The sequence below is a fragment of the Drosophila persimilis genome, unplaced genomic scaffold (genome assembly GCF_003286085.1).
Source record: "Drosophila persimilis strain 14011-0111.01,24,50 unplaced genomic scaffold, DperRS2 tig00000002-arrow-pilon, whole genome shotgun sequence".
Taxonomy (NCBI): Eukaryota; Metazoa; Arthropoda; class Insecta; order Diptera; family Drosophilidae; genus Drosophila; species Drosophila persimilis.
Genome location: NW_020825289.1, coordinates 16637369 through 16659698, shown reverse-complemented (window position 1 = coordinate 16659698; position 22330 = coordinate 16637369). Strand labels below are relative to the sequence as shown.

Here is a 22330-nt window from a genome sequence, read left to right as displayed (position 1 = left end):
GACCCTCAACTACTGCCTACTAGGCTCCCGGGCTCCCTGGGCTCAGAGGTAATGGCAGATCTTTTTTTTTTGTGTGAGGGGCTTTTCCATAGCTTATTAGAGTGCCAATGGTAATCGCTTTTTTCCTTTTGGAAAACCCTTAATGCCCTGCCGAAATCCATGGCCTCTACATATGATTCGTTCTCTCTCTGTTGTCTTAAGAGGTTTTCCCTCCTACTCTTCGATGAGAAACTAATTCTTATACTCTTTACATTCCGCTCTCCATCTCAAAGGGGAAAATCCTCAAGCATCAATACTTTTCCTCTACGAATGATGTATTTTTCTTTTTATTGTTGTTGTTGCATTTAGTAGAGCAATTTCCTGCACAGGAAATTTAATTATATTAACAATACTGTGAATTTCATAGCTAAAACCAATCAAAAAGATGGCAGAAAACGGGTATATTGTGTGGGATGATCGATTTGGCATCAGAGAACTGACGCCCCCTGAGATCGAGCCTCCCACCGAAGAGCATGAATATGGAGACAATATGGGGCTTGAATGATGGTAAAATATCGCTTTTATTTACCCCAAAACGGATCTAACTCTATTCTCTGATGGGTACACAATAAGTCCTGTAATAACACACTGTAAAATGTCCTAGAAGACTTTATTCTTGCTCTCACCACATCTTCAGTTCTTTTTCTCTGAATTTTCAAATAAATACAGTACTTTAATATTTGCTCTTAATTAAATTCAAACTCTCTCAAGCGGAAAGTAGAGAAAGAATAAGACTGTTTGGCCAGAGGGGCAGAGGGGGGAAACCCACTTAATCCAATTTAAGAATGCAGCCACTTGAGAGCATACACACACACACACACACACACACACACACACACATGTGTGACTTGGTATTTGTGTATCTATGATGCACTGCTGCTGCGCTGCTTTTTTGCCCCCAAAATAATGCTCCTTCCTGCTTCTCGCTAAGCCATAAAATAATGCTTGTTTTTCCTGCCTATTTATAGACCCCACAAAAACGCAAAAAAATGGCTCTTTTAAAATATTAGCAGCTACTGAAAATTGGGCTATCTATTTGCCAGAGAATGTACATATGTGGGAGCGTGTGTGGGGGGGGGGGATTTCCCTCTCATAAATTAGAGGCAATTTCTTTACTTTCGTTGTATTTGTGTCCCTGCGACCCAGATAATGCGCTACGCAATGAGGAAGATATTTTACATGTTCCATTGTCCGCCCGAGCACTCCCTCCCTGCCCCCTCCCCTGAATATCCTTATCAGCAAGGGATGTCCCGGTGCCTGTGCCTGAAATTTATATATTGGGTCATTAGGTCTGTAATAATTTGTTTGGGCCACATGTAAACTGTTCTTGTTCTGGCTGCTGTTTTGCTTATTGGCATCATTATTATGCGGAGCTTAATGGGGGGGCGGGGGGCCCAAGTGGCCTATTTGTGGGAAATTCCATTTTAATTGAGTTTCGAAAACCACAACCGACCGCCAGGGGAGCAGGTGGCATGCATTTTTAATGCTCCTCTTTGGCTCAATTAGCAATTTGGCCTGAAGCACACCGCTTTCGGCCAAGTAGTTCTCAGCTAAACAATTTTCTAATTAAATCAAGTCCCGGCGCCTGAAAGTATGCCCAACTATTTCCAGACAAACATTCAATAGTTTTCCGTTCCTTTTGCCGAACTGTTGGTACGGAATTTTCAACTCTTGACTCGAGAGGCCCCCGGAAAAGTGGGCCCAATCTCTCTACGATCCGTTCCGATCCGCTCCGGATTGCCATTCGGTACGGTTTCGCTTCTGTTGAGCTCAGCACAAAATTTGTGCCAAGCGGAAATGTCTTCGGTTTCAGTGCGTAATTTTCTACACAAAAACACACAGACAGATGAAATGGGGGGTGGTATGGGTGGTGTGGGGCGGGGGTGTGGGAGGGGGGTGGTGTGTTCACATGTCCATGAGCGCATGACCTCCATATAAAATAAATTACTTTAGTTATCTAAATGCTGTGTATGTATAGGAGCTCCTATGTGTGGCTGTGTGTGTGTGTGTCCTCTATTCTGTTTTCAATCTTTCGACATTTCTCTGTTTCGTGTCCTTCTCCATGTCTCTGTGTTCTCTGTTGTCCTTTTCGCTCTTTATTCGTGAGTTCTTCGTATACCCTGACATAAAAAGGGAGTCTTCTTTTCTCCCTCAAAACTATGCCGCTTTTTCCAACACTTTATTTCTTGCTGCTCCGCTTTCCAACACTTTATTTCTTGCTGCTGCGCTTTCCAACACTGTTTTTACTACATGGCTTTAATCAACGCAAGATTAATACCTATAACCTCTAACAATACGCTATAGATATTCCCTCTCCCTCGATTTGTACTCTTTTTTTTCTTAGCACTGCTTCCTTTCCAACACAGTGCCTGATTGTCCAGCACTACCTTCTCTTTTTTGGAGGGATGAAAAGAGCATTCAATGGGCATCCATCCCTTTTGGCATTTCTGGCAACCCTGGGCCTTGCCTCCTGCGTCCTTTTTTTTTTTTTTGCTGCTTTCCTTTTGCTTTTAGCCAAACAAATGATAACAATAAATTACACTCTCGAGATTTGGACGAGCTTAAGCATGAAGTGCAGCCCCAGTCGATGTCGATGCGCCTGGTCCGCAAATAATGAAGGCTGAATGGGGACCAGCAGGACGGACGGGGGATGGGGAGGAGCAGCCTCGGGTTTCGCTAGATGCCACATCAAGTGGCAAACGCACTTGGGGGAATTTTTTCTATTTTCTGCCTTCGGTAGGGTCTCCTTTTTTCCTCCGCTCTTTCTTTCCAGGGCCAAGAATAAATGTTCTAATTTAGCGACTCAATTTGTGTAGTAAATTTATCAAAGGGCGTCGTCCAGCCACGCCCCTCACTTAAGTATATGTATGTGTGTGTGTGTGCGTGTGTGCCCGTTGGCTGTGTATTAATTTTTGGTCTGTTGCGGTCATCAGGTGATAAATCTGCTGAGAGGTGATAATAAGAAACATTTGCCAGCGATTTATTTGGCTTTTTATTGCATACATTTAGGCGTGCCACAGAAAGAGGGGCTCTCCTCTGCTGGCAATCAAAATATCGCCATTAAAACTAAGCCCATGTATATCTTGTGGAGGCCCCTTCTCTCAGCCACCGAAAAGTTGTAAGAAACATTTCGCCTGGCTTTAAAAAATCCCACCGCAGCCGCACAAAAAGAGGGGGGCACGGGGCTCAACAAGTGCACTTTGGAGCTGCTTAGCGCCTATTCCCCTGCCGTGGCTTTAAATTATTTTATGGCAGGGCAAAACCGCAGTCTGGCCTCGATAAAAGTTTTGTTCTTCCTGAAGCAGTCCTTCGTTATGTTTAATGGCTTTGTGATTCTGGAGAGGAGATGCTTTACGTGCAGCACGGAGTGCGAGTGTTACCCAATTTACACACACTATTGAGTATGCCATCATTTTTTCCTGGACTGCGTCTGCGACTTGGGCTAATAAACCTTCCCGTGGAGCCTGGCTATCTGGGTCAGCGGCACCTCCGAAATGCCTGGCAGCCGCTTTGGCGCCCCGTTTCCTAGTTTCCTGGTTTCCTGGTCCATTGTTCGCGCATATCAATGGATCTCCACCCCTCGCCGTAGACGCATTCTTGCGATGCTATCTTTTGCATTGTTTTCCGGGGGGGGCGAAAGTGGGTGGCGTCTCTCTCGCTCTCTATGGATAAAATATTATTTTTATTTGCTTCGCTGGGCACATTTGCAGCATCAGCGGTCGTCGAAAGAGGAAACTGCTGACTTCACCTTGATGCATGCACTTTTCATTGCAATTTCCCCCCCCCCACCCACACACCCCCCCAACATGGAATATTCTTTCTCTCTTTTTTTTTTTTTTTTGGCAACGTTGGCAAAACATTTCCCGTCTCCACCATTTTCCCCCGTTTTCCACTGAAATCAATATGCTTTCGACGACGCCAGGGCACTCTTTTCGCCAGTTAGTAAACTGCCACAGTTGCACTTGCAGCCCCCCCCCCCCCCCCCCCACACACACACACACACCCTTCCCCTCCCCCCCCTTCCACGACCTACTTGCTCCTGCTGAAGCGAATTTTCTTGTCATATTTTCAATTTGTGTCGAAAAATGGAAGAGCAAAGCGATTGTAGGTGTCAGAAGGATGCTGGCTGTGTGCTTTATGGCCCGGGTTGACAATTGCAATAAAAATGTTGCCAGGGATTATAACAAGCATATAATGTCGTGTCACCCCGTACCCCACCCTCTCTATGGGCCAGGGTCAGCTGGGTTGTGGGCGGGGGGGGGGGGGGGGGGGCCGTCGGGCAGCATCGGATTTCACCTTGCAATATTTCGCTTTTTCTTTGATTCCGTTTCTGTTTCGCTTTTTTTCCCTTTCGCCATGTCATGTGCGAAATGTCAATTGTGCTTCAGGGCCAAGGCAGTATTTGATTTCAGTTTCAGTACAAGGCCCCCCCACCCCCACCCCCTGAGAGGAGCGGCCATGCATGGGATTTCCTCTTTTTCCAACATTTGTTTGCTTATTTTCCAGTGCATTCAAGCTTTGCAGGTGTGTGCGTGTGCTTTGGGCGAGTAATCGTGAATAACTGTAGCGAGATGGAGTTGGAGCGAGAGCCAACAAACAACGAATGATGGCCATCGGTAGGTAACGAGTGTCCCGAAGCGAGTACTTATTTCTTCTTACTCGTTGCAGGTCTTCCCCTCTCTCTCTCGCTGCTTTTCTCACACTCGTTGTTCCAGCCTGACATTTATTTATGCATTTTTTGTTGGGAATTTTCTCACAAATATTCCGGAAATTCGTTTCGTGCCCAAAGATCCACTCAACGTGCCACATAATAAAGAGCTTCACGGCTAAATGAGCTTTCTCTCTGTTGTTGTCTGTGTGGCAGGAAAATGAGGAAAAATTCCAAGCCAAATGAAAGCGGGGGAAAAAAAAGTGAGAGAAAAAAATTTAACAAGCCAGGCACAAAATTAGAAACGTGCGTGCTGCACACACCCGTCTGCCGCCCACAACACGGGGGGAGGGAGGGGAGGGGAGGCTGACAACTGGAGTGGCATGTTTTAGCCAGGCCAAAACAATTGCGTTGGGGCCTGGCAGGGGGGGGGGATGGGATACCCCTTTCGGCACGTAGTGACCAACAAACTCTACTGAATGCTGTCTGCCCCGCGGCACCATCCCCCCCCCCCCACACACACCACAAGGCACACACACACACACACGCATACGTGGTGAAATAAATTGACACGAGAGAAAGAGAGGCAAAGCATGGGGGAACGAAGGGAACGCACCGCAGAATTCAATTACACGAACAATTCTGGTGTTTTTAGACCACCGCCCCCTCCACCACCCCCCCAGGGGTCCAAAAGAGACCCAGACCACTCCATTCTGGACTCCAAGACGGATCTCCCCACCTCCTGGTAATGGGATTACTGTCCCCCTTTCCGACTGAACAGATCTGGCTATTATTAATATTCTACGAGTCAATGCCATATGTACAATATGTATTTGCTGATGTGCTTTCCTCCTCTCTTCGACTTAGCCGGGCTTACAGTCCTGTCGGAAAGGGTTTAGACCGAGGCAACAATCTTATGGAATCAGTGCAGGCGCTTCGATTGTTCTCGACATCCTTAGACCCCCAATAAATAGTTGCAAAGTATTTAGCCGGCATTATGCTTCGACTTATTGTACGTCAAGTTAAGCAATTTTAATCGAATTTCATTGAAACGACTGAATGAGAAATATGCTTTTTCCATTTGATTTCAATTGAAAATCTCTGTCGCAGATGCCCATCAATTTGCCATTCTGAAATACAAATTATTTAATTGGAAAAACTACAATTTACTATCTAAATAAATGGGCGTGCCACACCACTCCTGCCCCACATTCCAAAAACAATAAAATGAAGACCAATCTATGCGAGTATTATTTTTGGGATTTTTTGCCATTTTATTTGTCGGCTCAAACTCTCAATTGAAGCCGCAACAAAAACTATGGCAATCAAAGACAAATTATACGTCCAGACAGGCCAAACAATTGAGTGTTCGAAAAGCCCTCGAAACCAATGTAATTTAAATACGAAACCAATTAAAATTAAACGCAACAGAACCAGAGATAGCCGCCCTTTAGATGCCCTTCTTGAGGTGTTTTGGCGACTGTTTGGGGGAGGAAATGCTTGCGGAAAGGACTCTCTATGAGGTCTGCCTCTGCTTAAAGTCCTAAATACCCTGTTTATCGGGGGGAGGGGAGGGTGCTCTGGTGCCTGCGATCACTGACCGAATGATTGTGTGGGGTGGTCAGCGGACGGGGGACCGTTGGGCAACCCTACAAATGCAGTCAATTGAATTTGCGTGTCGCCGGATTCGGATTCGGATTCGCATTCGCATTTGGCTGTTTTCGACGAGGGCTTTTGTTTGATTGTTTGCTTTCGAGAGGCGGCGGCCCCAACGAGGAGTAAACGTGTCTGCATGCGGCGCTTTTGGCCCGTTTGGCCCGTTTGGCCCGTTTGGTGCTTGCTCTAGTCATTAGCTCTGCAAACGAGTTGATTAAACAGTTCGATGGAGGCGGAGCCCTAGATGGCATCCATCTTTTGGCCAGTGCCAGTGCACTGGACTATAATTTTCGAATTGGCAAATGTGCGAGGACCATAAAACAGAAATGCAAAAGGATTCAAAACAAAAGCAACGAGAACGGCCAGCAAGGACCTGCCGAGCCCTGGCTAATGGGAAATATTTGCGTTGAAAAGTGTTCCACCCCCCCTCCACCCATCTCTTTGTGTGTGTGGCCAAAACAATAACAAGCCATGGAGCAAAAAAAAAAAAAAAGAAAGACCCATCGGATTCCGCATGAACAAGCCCCCAAGAAAAAAGTAGTAGAGAGTAGTGGAAAAAAATTCGTGGCATTCATAAAAATGTCGCAAAAAAAAATACAAAACGCAGCTAAAAATAAGAAGAACTTTATGTGTCATTCATTCAAAACCATGTGAATAGAATCAGCCAACGCCCCACAGCGAGACTCGTTAGAGAAGGGCCAGGCCATGGGGGGGCCTGCAGAGTCCAGAATCCAGAGTCCAAAGTAGCCAACGGAAAAACTGGAATTGAAAAGCGAGTTCAGCGACACACAAAAAATGACTCTGTGTGTGTGTGTGTGTGTGTGTGTGGAATGTGTGAAAATATATGAATAAAGTATGTCCCAGAACATACACAGCACCTCCCTCCCCATCCCTCCCCCCCTCACTCCATGCGGTTATTGTTATTCTATTCTGACAATAGAATTTTTAATAAATTAAAAGTGTGCGTGTGTGTGTGTGCGTTTCCCTTTGGCCACTATCGTATTTATATTTCCGAGTGCAATAATAAATTGATATTCCACTATTTTTATTCCACTTTTGTTCCATTTGCGGTCGGTTTGAAGAGTTTTTTGGTTGGGTTTTTGTTTTTTTTTGTGTTTCTGTTTTGTGGGCGCCATAAATAATATGGTGACTGTTCCTGGCATTGGCCCAAAAAATAAAAGAATTAGCAACAGAAGTGGCTGATGGATGCCCGGCGGTGGTGGTGCCTTCAAGGGCCATTTAAATGGGTCAAAATCCTGAACAGTTTCTGCGGTCGCATAATGCCTGGAAAATGAGTGGAAATGTGTGTGTATTTGCGGTGGAAAAGTGGCAAGGCTTTGGCGAATATTTCATATTTGAATAGACTTCAAAGGAGCCTCCCTACTGCACTCATTTCTCTCCTTTTTGCCGAATCAATAACTCATAAATACCAGAGACTGAAAGAGAGAGAGAGAGAGAGAGAGAGAGCTCTGCTAATGCATTTCAATTAAAACACTCGTCAATGGCGACACATCAAATGGCTTAATGCAACACATTACGGCACTATGTGTGTCTCCCACTGTCTCTCTGTCTCTCTCTTGCATGCCCCACATACTTGTATAAATCAGTTTTAATGCCTGCTGTGTGAGAAATCAAAAATCTGCAAAATGCCAAATGAAAATCCATCTGCCATTTGGCCCTGACACACACACACACACGCACACACACACACAGACATGCGCCTGCACATGTACATATACGGTTACTCGTTTAATTGGGTGCTGAAGTCAAAAACAAACACAAATTTTCTTATGCAAACATCAAACGAAAAATAAATATCACAAAAAAAAAACAGTAAACCCAACTCCAGGGCCGAGGCTTCAGATACCCTTGCAGGTCGATCGTTGCTAAGAATTTTTCTGTGCAGTTTTCCTCTAGACTCTTTGAAGGACTCGATAAATGCATCTAAAAGCTCTCGCCAACACGTTTTGATCCCGTCATACCACCCGATCGTTGCTCGCTCGATCATGTCGGCTCTCGCCAGCACGTTTGGTCCCATAATGGAACGAATACTCGCTGGATCATTCCTGCCTGAAGTTCGCTGCTGGAAATGCCACCACATTGAATGCTGGCCCTCTCGCCAACACGTTTTGGTCCCGTCATACCACCCGATCGTTTCCTGCGAGATCGAACGAGCACTCGCTGGATCATGTTGCCTCTCGCCAGCACCTTTGGATCGAGCACTCGCTCAATGACGTTCCCGTTACCCTCATAGTAGGGCTACCCGCTTTCCGCAAGGGTATACGCGTTGGATGCTCAATCAGCGATGGCATTTATTTAATATTAAAATCGGCGCCATGCAGCAAAAACTATGCCATACAAAAAAGAAAAGGCAAATACATCTCCATGCCCACACAAATGAGTGTGTTTGCATTCGTATCTGGTGTATGTGTGTGTGTGTGTGTGTGTGTGTGTGAATGTTGGTTTTGTGCACCAATCCAGCGACGAGTTGACGCCATTCTCGACACGTGATTTTCACACTGAACAACAACAAGATCTACACGAACACGGACACGGGCACGGAAATGGCAAATGGAAAATGGAAAATGTTTTTGCATACATTGAGGCGATTAATTAATCATTTAAGCCCACCATGAAAAAGAGCCTCGAAAGTGCTGTTGTGTTTGCCTTGGACTCTGTCGGCTAATAAAATCTTAATTAGTCGAGTGTTTTAGTGCTGTTACTAATTCTGCTCCTTGCAGGTAAGCCATTAATGGACCATGGATTTAGTGGATCTGCTGGCGCCTGACAGATGTCTTCGAATGAAATCTAAATGGGAAATCTAACAGCCCTCCAACACCTTTCTTTGGGATTGTCACATAATTAACATGGCACGCACTCGCAATCGCAATCTCAATCTCACTCGACCTGACCGCACTTGCCCCTGGCAACGCTGTGGCACGCAATGCTTCCACCCCGAGCCAGGCCGACAAAACATTTATGGCGCTAAATTGTAAATTATACTACAACTAGGACTGAGCACGCGTCCAGGTTAAATGCTAAGGCAACTTGGCCAACAGAAGCCAGCGGAAGCGGAAACGGAAGTCGCCTGTCACGGCAGCGGTGGCGTCCAACCTCCTGGAAGCCAGCCGCCAGCCGACTGTTGCCTGCTGCCTGCTGCCTGCTGTGTGTGGCATTTAAATATGTCATAATTTCATTTATGTGCCACACGGAGAGGCGACAGCGGGGGGGGGGGGAGACATGCCCGTGTGTGTTTTTGGGTTATTTTTATGGCATGCACGAAATGTTTGTTGAAACACCTGTCGCCATTTGCTGCCACTGATGAGACGTCGTATAGCAGGGCCTCCAGGGGCAGGAGCAGGAGTCCCCCTTCTGAAGGACATCTTGGCTGTGGCTGCGCTGCCTGTGTTTTGCCCTTTAATGAGTGCTTTTCCTCGTCTTTTCTAGTTGTTGCTTTTCGCTACTTACCGCCACATGGCTGCAAATTATTTAATTAAGTGCCACCTAGCCACGGTAATTGTTTAATTGAAGCCAACCTCTAGCCCCCCCCCCCCCCCCCCCCCCCCCCCCGCCCACACCCTCCACCGCACGCCGCACACACACGATGCCTGCCCTGCAACAGGGTAATATTTTGTTTGGGAAAACTTTCAGCAAACTGTGTAAACTGTGCCATAATTGACAGCTTTCAACCGCTGAAGACGTCGTCAGTCGCAGCTTCCGGCGCTCGCCAGGTCTAAGCACTAATTGCCGCATGCCACGGAGGGAACTATCGGATCGATGGTCGGTAATAGAGTCCATGGTCTAGCTGGGGAGACTACGGGATGCCCGCCCACGGATTTATTGCATTTTCCGTGTCCGAAATTATGCAAAGTGCAATTTTATCTAATTAAAACGGACGCCACACGATGCGGCCCCAATGGGGGGGACTAAGCCTTTAATGAGCTTATATTTATAATTTTCCTCTATCCATCTATATTTTCTATCTCTTCTGTGTGTGTGGGGGGGGCGCCTCGCTTTTAATTAGCCTCGATGGCGGGTTAAACGATTCGACACGGCCCCAGCACTAAAAACAGCAAAAATAAATGCGGATACATGGCCTAAGCTCTTCTGCTGCTGCTGCTGTGGCATGCCACAGAGAGCTCTCATCCAGGCGAAAGCAAACATGCAACGCTTTTTTCCATTCGTATCCACTTTGCTTTATTGAAAAGCTATCCCCAATTGATGGGGCACCCCCCCAGCCACCCCAGCACCTGCCACTGACCCTGCCCCAAATTGTGTGATGCAACAGAGGGAAGCGCAGAGAGGGCAGCCATGGGTCAGGGATCTGCCGGAAGCCCCCCGCTGGCCTGGCTGCATCTCAAGCAACCATTTGTGGCAAGTGGCGCTGCGTGGCATTATGGCTGGTGCCACATATAGAATTTCCGGTGTGATGGATTTAATGCTCTTTTAAATGTTTGTCGTTACGTTGCAACATAACGCTTCATGTGGCACGCCTCCACTTCTCGTGTGGCATGACATGACAGGCTTCGCTCTCGTGCCTTTGATTTTTGCCACCGTGACTTTTTGGCTTTCACATTTTCACCTGTTTCCCACTCTCCCTCTCTCTCTCTCCCTCTCTCTCTCTCCCTCTCTCTCTCTCTGTCTCTCGTGTGTTTTGTTTGGCACGCAAACTTTTGCCGCCTCGTGTTGCATGCGGCTTCCGCTCTGTTGTTGCTGTTGCCTACTTTTTGGCGTGGCCTGTTGCCTGCTGCCTTCTGTGTGCTTGACTCCAACTCTCTTGGCCATGTTATACAATATTTATGATGAAAATCGTGTCGTTTCGTGTCGTTTCCTGTCTTTCTGGGCCCTTCTGCCATCATAAGAATCGCACTTTAAGCGCCCTGATGAATCGCCTGAAATTTGGGGCATGTGCTCTGAACCCCACTGAACCCCACCATTCCTAGCTCTCCCTCTCTGTCTCTCTATCTCTTTTGCACTTAATTGAAAACCCAAATGAGAAATTCTTGTTGCCAACAGAATTTCGCGCCCCAGAGTCGCCGGGACATGCATTTGGCCTCGTTTTCATTGTACGACTCGTACGTGTGAGGCACCCCCTGCCCCCCCCCTCCCCTCCCCCCAAAGTGGCCTGCATCAAATGTAATGCACTCACACACATGCAGCAGGCGCTGCCAGACACGGCGTGAAGCTGCGTCATTTGGTGTCCATTAAATCGCTTCGCTCACACAATCCCCCGCTGCTACGCTCCGTTCCGCTCCGCTTGAAGCACCCACGTTGAGTGGTTATTGATTAATCGCACTGTCGGTGCGTCGTCTCCCCCCCCCCCCCCCCCCCATTAGCTGTGTGCTTTCAAGTATGCACGGAAGCGCCAGATAGCGGCTGGGGCGGAGGGAGGGCCTGCTTTAAGGCTCCCGGAAGAGTGAGGGGGACACCGATTATCCACAGAACTTTGGGATCTGTAGAAAGACCCCTTTTTTTTGTTGATCATTTCCATTTCCACTCCCATTGCCGATTGGCGGCAATCTGCGAGGTTAGCCCCTCTGGCCGCTTGTGCAACGTGCAGCGTGGAGCATGCAACATGCATTTTTCACTCGCCACATAACCATGATTGCCATTGTTTTGCTGCATTGTTGATTTACTACTGACCCGATTTTCGGGCTTGTCAACACAATGGCAGCAGCCAGAGAGGTCCCTGTGCCACATGCCACACCATGCTCCCCCTCTACCCCTCTCTCACGTGGCTCGGCCGGGAATTTGCCGCCACTGGCCCCAACTATGTGCAACTAATGGTTACATTTTGTCGCCCACTCGCACTCGCACTCCCCTTCCCGCCCCGCCACGCCCCCCTGCCTATCCATTTTCCGCATTGCATAACTTCAGGCGCTGCATATGCAAGGCATTGTTTTTAAAGGGGCGGAGGAGCGCAGAAGAGGCATGCAACAGACAGACAGACATCCCCCACCCCGAAAGTTGAAAGGCATGTCAGGCGCAGGAGCAGGACCAGGCCCAGGACCCGGCCCAGGACCCGGCCCAGGACCCGGCCCAGGACCCGGCCCTGGCATGTGCCTAAAGTTATGCACCCACACATTTTTTGTGTGCTCGTTTTGCAACGCTTTTCCGCTTTTCCCCCACTTGTGCTGCGTTTTTTGTTGCTGTCTTTTTTTTGGGGCATGTGTTGCCGTAATTTGGTTACATGGGGCACAATATGGCTTGCCCCAGCCCCCATCTAGCCGTCTATCCATCATTTCAAATCGAATATCAGTGGAAATACTTGCAGATCTGTCAAATATTGAAAGGCATTACGGAATCTTGAATGCCAATGCCCCACTGTCACTGGTATGCCCCCCAATCCCCTCATCCCCCATCTCTCGCCTTTGGATTCTGTGATTTTTCACTCTGCACAGCTTCCCACCTTCCGCTAGCCCTCTCTCTCTTTTGGTCCGTGGACTCCATCGACTCCATGGACCCTTCAGTGCGCTCCTCCACTCTTTGGCTTGATATTGAGTGCACTTTGTCAAAAGTTATTTTGCAACATTTGCTATTATGCGCTCGATAACAATTTTACAACATTTTCTTCCCCCTGCCCCCCCCCGCCCCGCCTGCTCGCCCCCTCCTCAATGGAGTGGCCCTTCCATCGCAATTTATTGTGTTACATATATTATAATTGTGTACTGAAAAATGCATTTTTCATGACACAAACCAACGACCCGGCATCGGCATCGGCCAGACCCTCCTCCTTCTCCTCCTTGGGCTCTGGCCAAACTTTATATTTTTTTTTGGTTTAAAAAATAGCTTTTTCCCCAGCCACACGCTGGCTCTCCTCTTTCGCTCTCGCTCTCGCTCTCGCTCTCGCTGTGGCATGCGTGTGGATGTACTCGTAAATTGTTTGCGACAGTAATTGGAACACAATGTTAAAGCATGCAATTTTAATTTGATTTTCGATCCCTTATTCCAAAAGTTCTGCCCCCTCGTGCAGACAAACATATGTTTGAGCCTGAACGCAGTCTGTTCTGGTGGAGTGCTGTGGATATGCCAGTAGCCAGAGGCTGGCAAAAGGCGACATTCTGCATACATTTACATCGTTTTTCTCCAGGCAATACTGTACGCGAAGATCGCATCGGAGTAGGTCAATGTTAGACAGGGAAATGGATTAGTTTAAGGGGCTTTAACAGATAGTTAGATCAGGCCCTAACAACGGGGGGCCCTGCCTTTGGTTCGAGTTGCCGCCAGTTGCCTTAAAACCACTCGATGTTGCGAGATATTGACCATATTTAGTGCTCAATCTGTAGTGTCTTCTTCTAAAACCTAAAGACTATTCAAATTATACTACTGTGTTGGATATAGACCAGGGGTCGTCCGACCAGCGTCCTATGGGAGAGTCTTCTGCTGCTCACTAAAAACTAACGAATAAGAGGCTTGATCCATGGAGTAAGATCTACTGTTTAAAACAATCCTGCATGACTCGCTCGTTCGCTTCAAACCAGTTCCAACCAATGGCAGCTGGCCGTAGTACCGAGTAGCGAGTGGCGAGTGGCGAGTAAAACTGTTGACTGCTTACAGCTCTCTGGGGCTTACCATCTATAAAGGTTTTTCGTCGTCGACAGCAACTGGTAGTTGGAGTCGAATTTCAGGCTCGTTTTTGTTGCTTGGCTTCGGGCCTTGGCCTTCGGTTTGCGTCTTCTGTGGCTTCCCGGCCACCAGGTATGGTTACTGCTGTGACCCACATGGCACACTGCCAGTTGTTGTTGTTGTTGGCAGCCTGCTGCTGTTGGCCATTGTCTCAAGACTCGACTTGGCCTTGTTTTGGCCACTTGAGGGCATCGGAGAAAATGACTTAAAGCCGCTCAGTCGTTTGCCATTTCCTTTTAAATCTAATTAATCACAAATACCCAGCGGGAGGAAGGGGGTTAGCCTGGAACATCCATCAATTACGATGTGGGAGTGTTTATCGGACCTGCTTATCGATTAGAAAGTGAAAAGACACAGGTGTGTGTGTGTGTGTGTGTGAAAAGTTCCATGAAAATTTATAGGAAAACGTGAGGCATGTGAGGATGCTGGAGGACCCCCCGAGGGGCATAATGAAGGGAAGGGGCCGCCTACCAAACATTATTCAATATGTTGACTTTTGCGCTTTACGCATTCGTTTCGCCCCCTACCCCAGCTGCAGGGGGGTGGGGCGTGTGGTGCAGGCATGCAAAAGACAATGAAAAATATTTTAAAGGGGCTTACAGTACAAAGCCCCACCCCCAAACCAACCACCCAACGACCCACCCATCCGCGGCGCGTCGATGTGGAAAGTGTGATAGTGAAAGAATGGAGCCACGCCCTACTGCCCACACTTTGTCGTTGTATTTTCCCTCATAATGTTGCAATATCCTTCGAAGTTGTTTAACTTTGCGTTTTTCGTGCTCGGCGCAGTGATCCGGTACTGGCTTTGTGACCCGCCACCTAAAACCGTCCCTCTTCAGCGCCACAGTGTAGCCTTTGATGGCCAGTGCTATTCATGCATGCCCTGCAAACACCGAACAGAGACTAGCACCAAAGAGCAGACCTAAAGAGCAGCCTTAAAGAGCAGCTCTGAAGACCAGCACTAAAGAGCAGACAGATGGGATCATGATGAAATTATGGTCTCTTTTTGGGTCTTATTTTGCTCACTACACCAGCAAACTACGTTCTTCTCTTTCTCTCTCAGCAAGCAGGGCATCAAAGGCTGATTGTGAAATAAGACCCGAGAGCGAGTAAGCGGACTGATCGAATATGCTGGTTGGAATCAAACTTGTTGGGCCTCGGCCTCGGCCTCGGCTTCGGCTTTGGCTTCGGCATGCAGTTCGATGGAAGTGGAGAAGGAAGAGAGCCTTCTCCAGCCCTTCTTCACTCTCCAACATCCTCTCAAAGCGGTGGCCTGGCCAAGGCTACTCGTACGCTTAATGCCGCCCAATAAATGAGGTCGTAAGACGCCAATAGTCGATCCTTGAAGGACGCTTTTCCGCATAAATCACGATGCTCGTGGTCGGCTCTGCCCTGCTCCGACAAACTATCATAAATTATGGGCCTTGGATTAGATTTGCCAGCGATGGAGATGAAGCAATTAAAATTTATGAAATTAAAAACAAATAAAAGCTACGAGAAATTTAATTATGCAAACAAATATAGTAGTGGCGCCTCTTAATGGCAAATGGGAAAAAAAAGGAGAGAAAGGAGGGAAAGAGAAAGAGAAAGAGGAGAGCAAAGCGTACGTTTCCTTCTCGCTCTGCTTAATTATCTGTATTTATTTTGCGTTGAGCGCTTTTCATTTTCCCGCAGCCACAGGAATCGATAAAACGACCGCAGATGAATAACGATTTTCCCATCGTGCAACATTCACGTTGCAATATCATTGATGCGAAACTGCCAGTGTAATGTGTGCAACAAATGAACTTGCCCCGTGCTCTCTCTTGTTTTGTAAATTTAATTTTCCCTGCCTCTGCCCCCTTCGCTCTCTCTCTGGGTCTCTCCCTGGGTGTTGTTGCTTGCCCCTGCTGTTTTGTGGCAAACCAAAACAATTTTTCGTATGCACAACCCAGCAATGATTTCATTTGTATCTGTATCTGCAGTCGCCAGTCGCCGGTCGCCAGCTGCACCATTCCGACTCTCAGATACATGGTTTACCATTGTTGCGGTAAATTGGTGAAATTTGCATATGATTGGCATTTATTGTTTATGCATTGCTGCCATCATCATCATCATCATCGTCGTTGTCGTCGTCGTCATTCTGGTTGGTCGCCATCTAAATTGTGGCAATTACATTTTCGGGTTTTTCCCGTACGCAGCCCCCCATGCCACACCTGCCACAACTGCCACACCTGCCACGACTAAGCACTGCTTTTATTTTAATTGGCATTTGAAGGCTAAGCGGGTGGCGCACATTAGTGGGGGAGCTCTTCCAAGTCCTTGGCTATATTCCTCTGTATAGAGGAGCTCATGATTGCCCTGATCTGGCTGGACCTACTGAGCTCCTTCAGCGGCTCCTTTGGGGAATAGCATATACGGCGTTTCTAGCGAGAGGCGGGATGAGGGCCGAGGACTCAAACGCGCCTAGGAGAGGTCTATGGAGAAAGAGACTTTCCTGACAAGTCCAACGGCTTTCAAGAGAGTGCAGGGTCGAGAAGGGCCCCAATTAAGACCGCGCAGGGCCAAGATAGGGAATATCTTGATATTTTTTGGTAATGAATAGATACAGATACAGGAAACATGTGGCACAGCAAGACGGTGTCGGTTCAAGACGTTGATGGATTGTAGGGCTATAGAGAAGGCGGAGAAATGGTGCCCCACGGGCTATAATATGTGACTTATTGGGAACATGGGGCCCAAAAACCCAATCCCAAAAACAGTGCAGTACCTGGTGAGATCCCTACAAGTGAGTTGAAATCCGCTCCAGAAAGGGATGCCGTACTAACTGATAGGGGTTATCCTGCCACAAATGGAATATATCGCCACGAGGTCCTACCATATTTCTGGCAACACTCTTTAAAGGCCCCAACTAAGGGCACATCAGATATCAGCACCTGGCGCTAATGGTGTCCCTTTCGAATTTCTGAAGCATCCGCCCGTGAAGAAACTTTCAGCGGACTTTGTGTGCGGTCTTTTGGCCACTTTTGACCCGATTCACTGACTAACAATTGGCTTGTAATAGTTTGTAGCTTGCATAATGACAGATTTGTGTACCCCGTTACATGTTACATGTCATAAGCTGCACAGACAACAGTCAACAGACAACAACAACTGTCACTAGACTGCGAGAGAGAGGGAGACGTCCCCCCCGCACATATTGATGATGTGCGTCCAATGGTGTCCTTGTTGTTCGGCCACAATGCCGCCTGTCGCCTCTTCCCTGCCCTGCTGCTGTGCCTCTTCTCTGTCCTGCTTCTGTGCCTCTTCCTTGCCCCGCTGCTGCCTCCTCCCTGCCCTGCTGCTGTGCCTCTTCTCTGTCCTGCTTTTGTGCCTCTTCCTTGCCCTGCTGCTGCCTCCTCCCTGTCCTGCTGCTGCTGCCTCCTCCCAGCCCTGCTTCTGCCTCTTGCCTGCCCTGCTGCTGTGCCTCTTCCCAGCCCTGCTTCTGCCTCTTCCCTGCCCCGCTGCTGTGCCTCTTGTCGCTGCCTTAGTGTGGCCATCCAGCGGCTCGCTTGCTTCATTTACGAGTATTTGTCGCTGCTTTTTTGACAAATTGATCGCGTGATATGTTTGCCCAATGCTGGCATTGTTGTTGCATGGGGCATGTTCCTGCTACACGGCGGTGCACAGCCGTTACATGGCCACAGTTTTGGATATCTCTCTATGGTGACTCTGCGGCTACCTTGCCGGGAACTCTCGGCCCAGGAACGTAACAGTTATGACAGGGCAGGGCAGGGCAGGGCAGGGGAGAGGGGCGGAGAGGGGGAGCCTGGAGCCTGGAGGCGCCCTGGCAACGCCAATTCGTTAAAATCTACGTCAGCTTTGCTACTAATTTTGTTTGCACACATGCAGGGGACACACTGTTTGAGAAAAGTATGCGCACTTGTGTGTCCTGTGTGTGTGTGTGTGTGTGTGTGTGTGTGTGTGTGTGTGTGTGTGTGGCTGGAGTCCAAGTGCCACAATCCTCTCTGCCTGCCCCCCCTCTGGCGTGGTGCTCCTTCGCTTTGTGTTTGCTGTGCACTCCAAACACTGCAGACAAAATGCTGTCGAAATTTCTCGTCGGTTGATGTCTCTATCCGGATCCGTATCCCTGTCCCCGTCCCCGTCCCTGTCCCTGTCCCCGTCCCTTTCCCTGTCCCCGTCCCTGCCCCCGTCTCCGGCCGTATCCCTTGCTCTGTTTCACAGTTAATCCGCCCAGCGTTATGTAACAAAGTCTCCCCTGTGTGTGTGTGTGTGTGTGTGTGTGGAAAATTAATTAATTTCATGAGCAAACAATTGTACCTCTTCTTTATTTCTTTTTTGGAATGGGGGGCCTGCAGACCCCCTGCAGACTTGCACCAAAAAAGGGTTGAGCCAAAAGCCGGCTTTTCTGATTCTGGTACATCGCTTTAATTGGCTTAAGGCTAAGACTAAACCATCTCTAATCACAGCACAATTTCCATTCACAGATCTCCCGCTCTCCCCCCCTCTCTCACCACGTCCGTGCCAGCCCCAAAACAGATGTGCCAATTTGCGGGAAAACTCGCCAACGATTGACGGGAGGAATCGCAACGACGCATAAGGAAAATCCATACCAAACACACAATTCCTTGGATAAGTGATGAAGTCATGAGACCGACATTCGATCGACGCCTCTGGATATTATTGTTCATTATTTCAGTACAATGTAAGTATGCTCTCCTGCTCCTGCTCCTGTGTGTGTGTGTGTGTGTGTGTGTGTTGCCCCTCCTCCATGGGCTGCAGAAATGAATGGCCCAAGTGGCCTTTGGAGGGCAAGCAGCTCGTATATTCCGGTGAAAGAATGGCGGCCACTTTGTATGCCGGCAACGTGTGAAAAATAGTTCACAGATAATCGCAGTCAGGCAGGTCACATTATTTATGCGCCGACACACACACACACACACACACACAGACACCCACAGACACCCGCCCCTTATCAGCTTTATATATTCTATGCCACATGCAGCAAACAAAGGCATTTCTTTTTGTCCAAAAACAGGGTCCGCATATCAATGGCAATGGTCTGTAAATAAGCAAAAGGACGATGGAGAAGGACCCGCACCCGCACCCGCACCCGCACCCGCACCCGTCTTATCCTTGAGTAATATGCGATTGTCAATGTCTATTAGGTCCATGCGGCGTATGAGTAATATGCGAGAGAGAGAGAGAGAGGAGAGGAGGGACACATATGTGCCGGATGTTGCGCCCTTCCTAGGGACTGACGGAGGGTCACTTGAAGGTTGCACTCGCAACACAAGCCCGCGATGCGATGCGTGCAACGAGCGCCGGGCAAAGTCGGAAGGAAAATGCCACAGAATGAAGGGAAAACTGAAACGGAAACGGAAATGCGCGTTCAAGAATTTTAATCTGAATGCGCAATTTCGCGTGTGAGCTGTATGCCAAAAAATGGGGGCGCACACACACACACACACACACATGTCGGTGGCGACTCCTCTGACGTGCTCGCCCGCGGGGCATGCCCCACTGCGGTGCTCCTTGGAATTTCACGCGTTTATTTGCAAAGATTACGACCGGGGCTGCCGCTGCTCGCTTGCTAAAGTTTTTCGTATGCGTTTCCTGCGAGCTGCCGGCACTGGTGGCGCTGCCTTTTTCCGGCTACCCCCCTCCACTCCTCCACTCCTCCAACCCTCCTCTCTCTGTGTGTGTTTTTTGGTGCCCCTGTTTGTTTGTCCGTCCGCTGACTTGTTATGCATGCAAAAGTCTGTGGCAAATACACAAGCCGAGCCATGGGCTCCTTCAGCCACGTTGCACGTTTCCCGCAGATGGAAGTGACATGCAAAATATTTTTGCATAAAAATGTTTGTGCCCCTGCCACATTCTGGCAGCTGCATCTATCTGTACAAAAAAGGGAGAAAATTGTTAAATTTTTAAAGCATTTCAATTTTTGACACATGCAAGTGGAGCGTGAAAACCCCTCCCCCCCTCCACCACCACGGTGAGTGAGGAACTTCCCCCTCCTGCTCCGACCAGGGCTTAATGTCCGGCATTTTATCTCGTGTATTTAAGCGTTGAGCGCTTGCTACGTGCCCCAAATGCTAAGCACGGCATTGCCTCTAATTCAAGGCGACAGCGAACATCATCATCGGCATCATCGGCATCATCGGCAGGAGCATATTTCATATTTAATAAAGTGGTGCTTTGGTTCCCCTGATGATCCCTCCGCCCCATTCCGGGGATTATTCAGGTCTCTCTATCTCCCTCTTTGGGGCTATAACTTGTATATGACAATGTTCAAGGACATTCACCCAAACACTGATATCATTTATGATATTCTGGCAGAGATTTTACGGCTCTGTTTTGCTTTGCCTTCGATCGAACATGAATATGGGAGCAATATGTGGCTTAAAGGGGGGCCAGCAAGTGATCGGGGCTTACCCGAAAACCCCCTCTCTGTGCGGCCCTCATTGTAGTTAAAGTTTCTGTAAATTCAAGAGCACGAATACCCGCAAAAAAGCGGAGGAGGAGCCACTGGAGGAGGCACTGTCTGCTCGTAGATGGCCCTCAAGTCGGCCACTTGGTGGAAAACTGCAACGATGATGGGATGCGATGCCGAGTCTGTGACTTAGTTAGCCACTTTTCTTTTATATAAAATGCGGCTTTTGTGCCTCAAGTGGCGCCCCCCACCCCACCCCAACTCCGGTGCCTGACGCTGCCCCGTGACCGAAAAAAAAGGGCAACAAAAATACTGGCGCTGGCTGCAAGTTTATTTTAAAAGTCGACTTTTGTGCGCTCAAGTTTACTTTTGTGGTGGAATTACTTTTCGGTTATTTTTGTGGCGCAGTCATCGCCTTTCGCCGCCCCATCAGTATCCTTTTGCAGAGAGACTGGATCTCTCTCCAGCGATTGTCCTGGCCCGAACTGGGGCCGAGACTCGTCTCTGAACGGAGTTTATTATGTCCGCCAGTTGGGAGTCGATGATGCCGCCGCCACCGCCGCTTCTTGGACGAAATGCAATTATTACAAGTTTTTCAAGTTGGCTCTCTCTTTCTCTCGGGCTTTTGTCCTGAACTGAAAATTATAGCCGACGCGGCGCCACTTCGCTGTCCATAGTTCTTCCTCCTCCTCCTGGCCCTCGTCCGCCTGGCCCTCCTCCTCCTGGCCCTCGTCCTCCTGGCCCTCGTCCTCTGCTGTTCTTGGCCTTATTCTTTGTTTCTTTTTGCTGTTTAACATGGAATAGCAAATGTAGTCCATTGAAAAGTTACTGCTGGCCAAAGTTCTGCTCAAAGTTTTCGTTAAAGATATGGCACGAGTTTTGGTAAATTGAAAAATGTTGCCACTGCTTTAAGAGTGGGGTCCGGCTTTGGCCGGAAATGTGCCAGGCATACGGTGGAACGGAGTGGTGTGCGGCGTGCGGAAAGCGTGCCCCCAAAAACACGAAAGGCGGAAACGCAGCTAACAATAAAAGCCAAAAAGGGCATAAAACTCCAACTTCCGTTTAGAATTTCGCAACGTTCCGTTTTTAGACCCTCTTCGAGCTCTGTGGCCTGCCCCTGCCATGTGGTCACCGCCGGGGGGTGGGGGGGGGGGGGGGGCGTCCTCTGGCCGCACACTAAATTGCACACCTGGGAATTAATGCGGCGGGCACTCGAAAGGCGTTTTCCGAAGTTGAATTTCACGTGGAAATGGAAACGGGAAAGTGCTTGGAGTCTATAGAGTCTATAGGATGGAGGCTGCCAGTTGGGTGGGGAGGCAGCAACAAACTAGCAATAGGTGTGAAGGCCAACAAATTGAAAGAAGTAGAATGCTGCCTCTATCGTTGCCCCTTCTGTTGCCCCTTCTGCTGCCCCTTCTGCTGCCCCTGCTGCTGTTGCAAAGTTGAAAAGTCGACTGCCTTTTCAGACGGAGACGGAAGTAACGCCGCCTGCAGGCCGGCTCTTTTTCTACCCCAAAAAAAAAGGAAACGGAAAAATTACACTCCAACGTGGCAAACAGTGGGCTTGTGAAGTTTGTGCACGGCTCTAGCGGGAGTTATCTTTAGGCCACAAAGGATTCTTTTAGCTTGGTTTTTCAAATGCAGGGCTGGACAATATTTGCCTGGTTTTTGGCCCCACATCAAACAAACAAATACATAGTTAAGGCCATTAAATGGACAATCAGATGCCGATGCATGCCACCAACACTCGCATTTCAAATTCAATGCTATTATTATGATCTTTCACTCGATTTGATGCCTCGAAGGCAGTGCATCAACCGACACTTTCTCTCCCTCTCTCTTTCTGTCTTCTTTTACCTAATTTCGACTGCCTGCCCAAGACGTTCTCGGGCTACAATCATCTGGAGGAGAACTACAATTTCAACACTTGATTGATTGATTGTTTAATG

At 48.4% G+C, this 22330-nt stretch overlaps 1 protein-coding gene across 1 annotated transcript in view; it reads left to right on the top strand.

Annotated features, from left to right (window-relative positions):
• The window catches only part of LOC6592373, a 100527-nt gene that overhangs the window by 8399 nt on the left and 69798 nt on the right, over nucleotides 1-22330 (top strand). The window contains exon 2 of the mRNA XM_026986647.1: nucleotides 18436-18653. Within this exon, the coding sequence (XP_026842448.1) occupies nucleotides 18596-18653 (58 nt within the window). The 5' untranslated portion in view covers nucleotides 18436-18595. The remainder of the gene's footprint in view (nucleotides 1-18435; nucleotides 18654-22330) is intronic.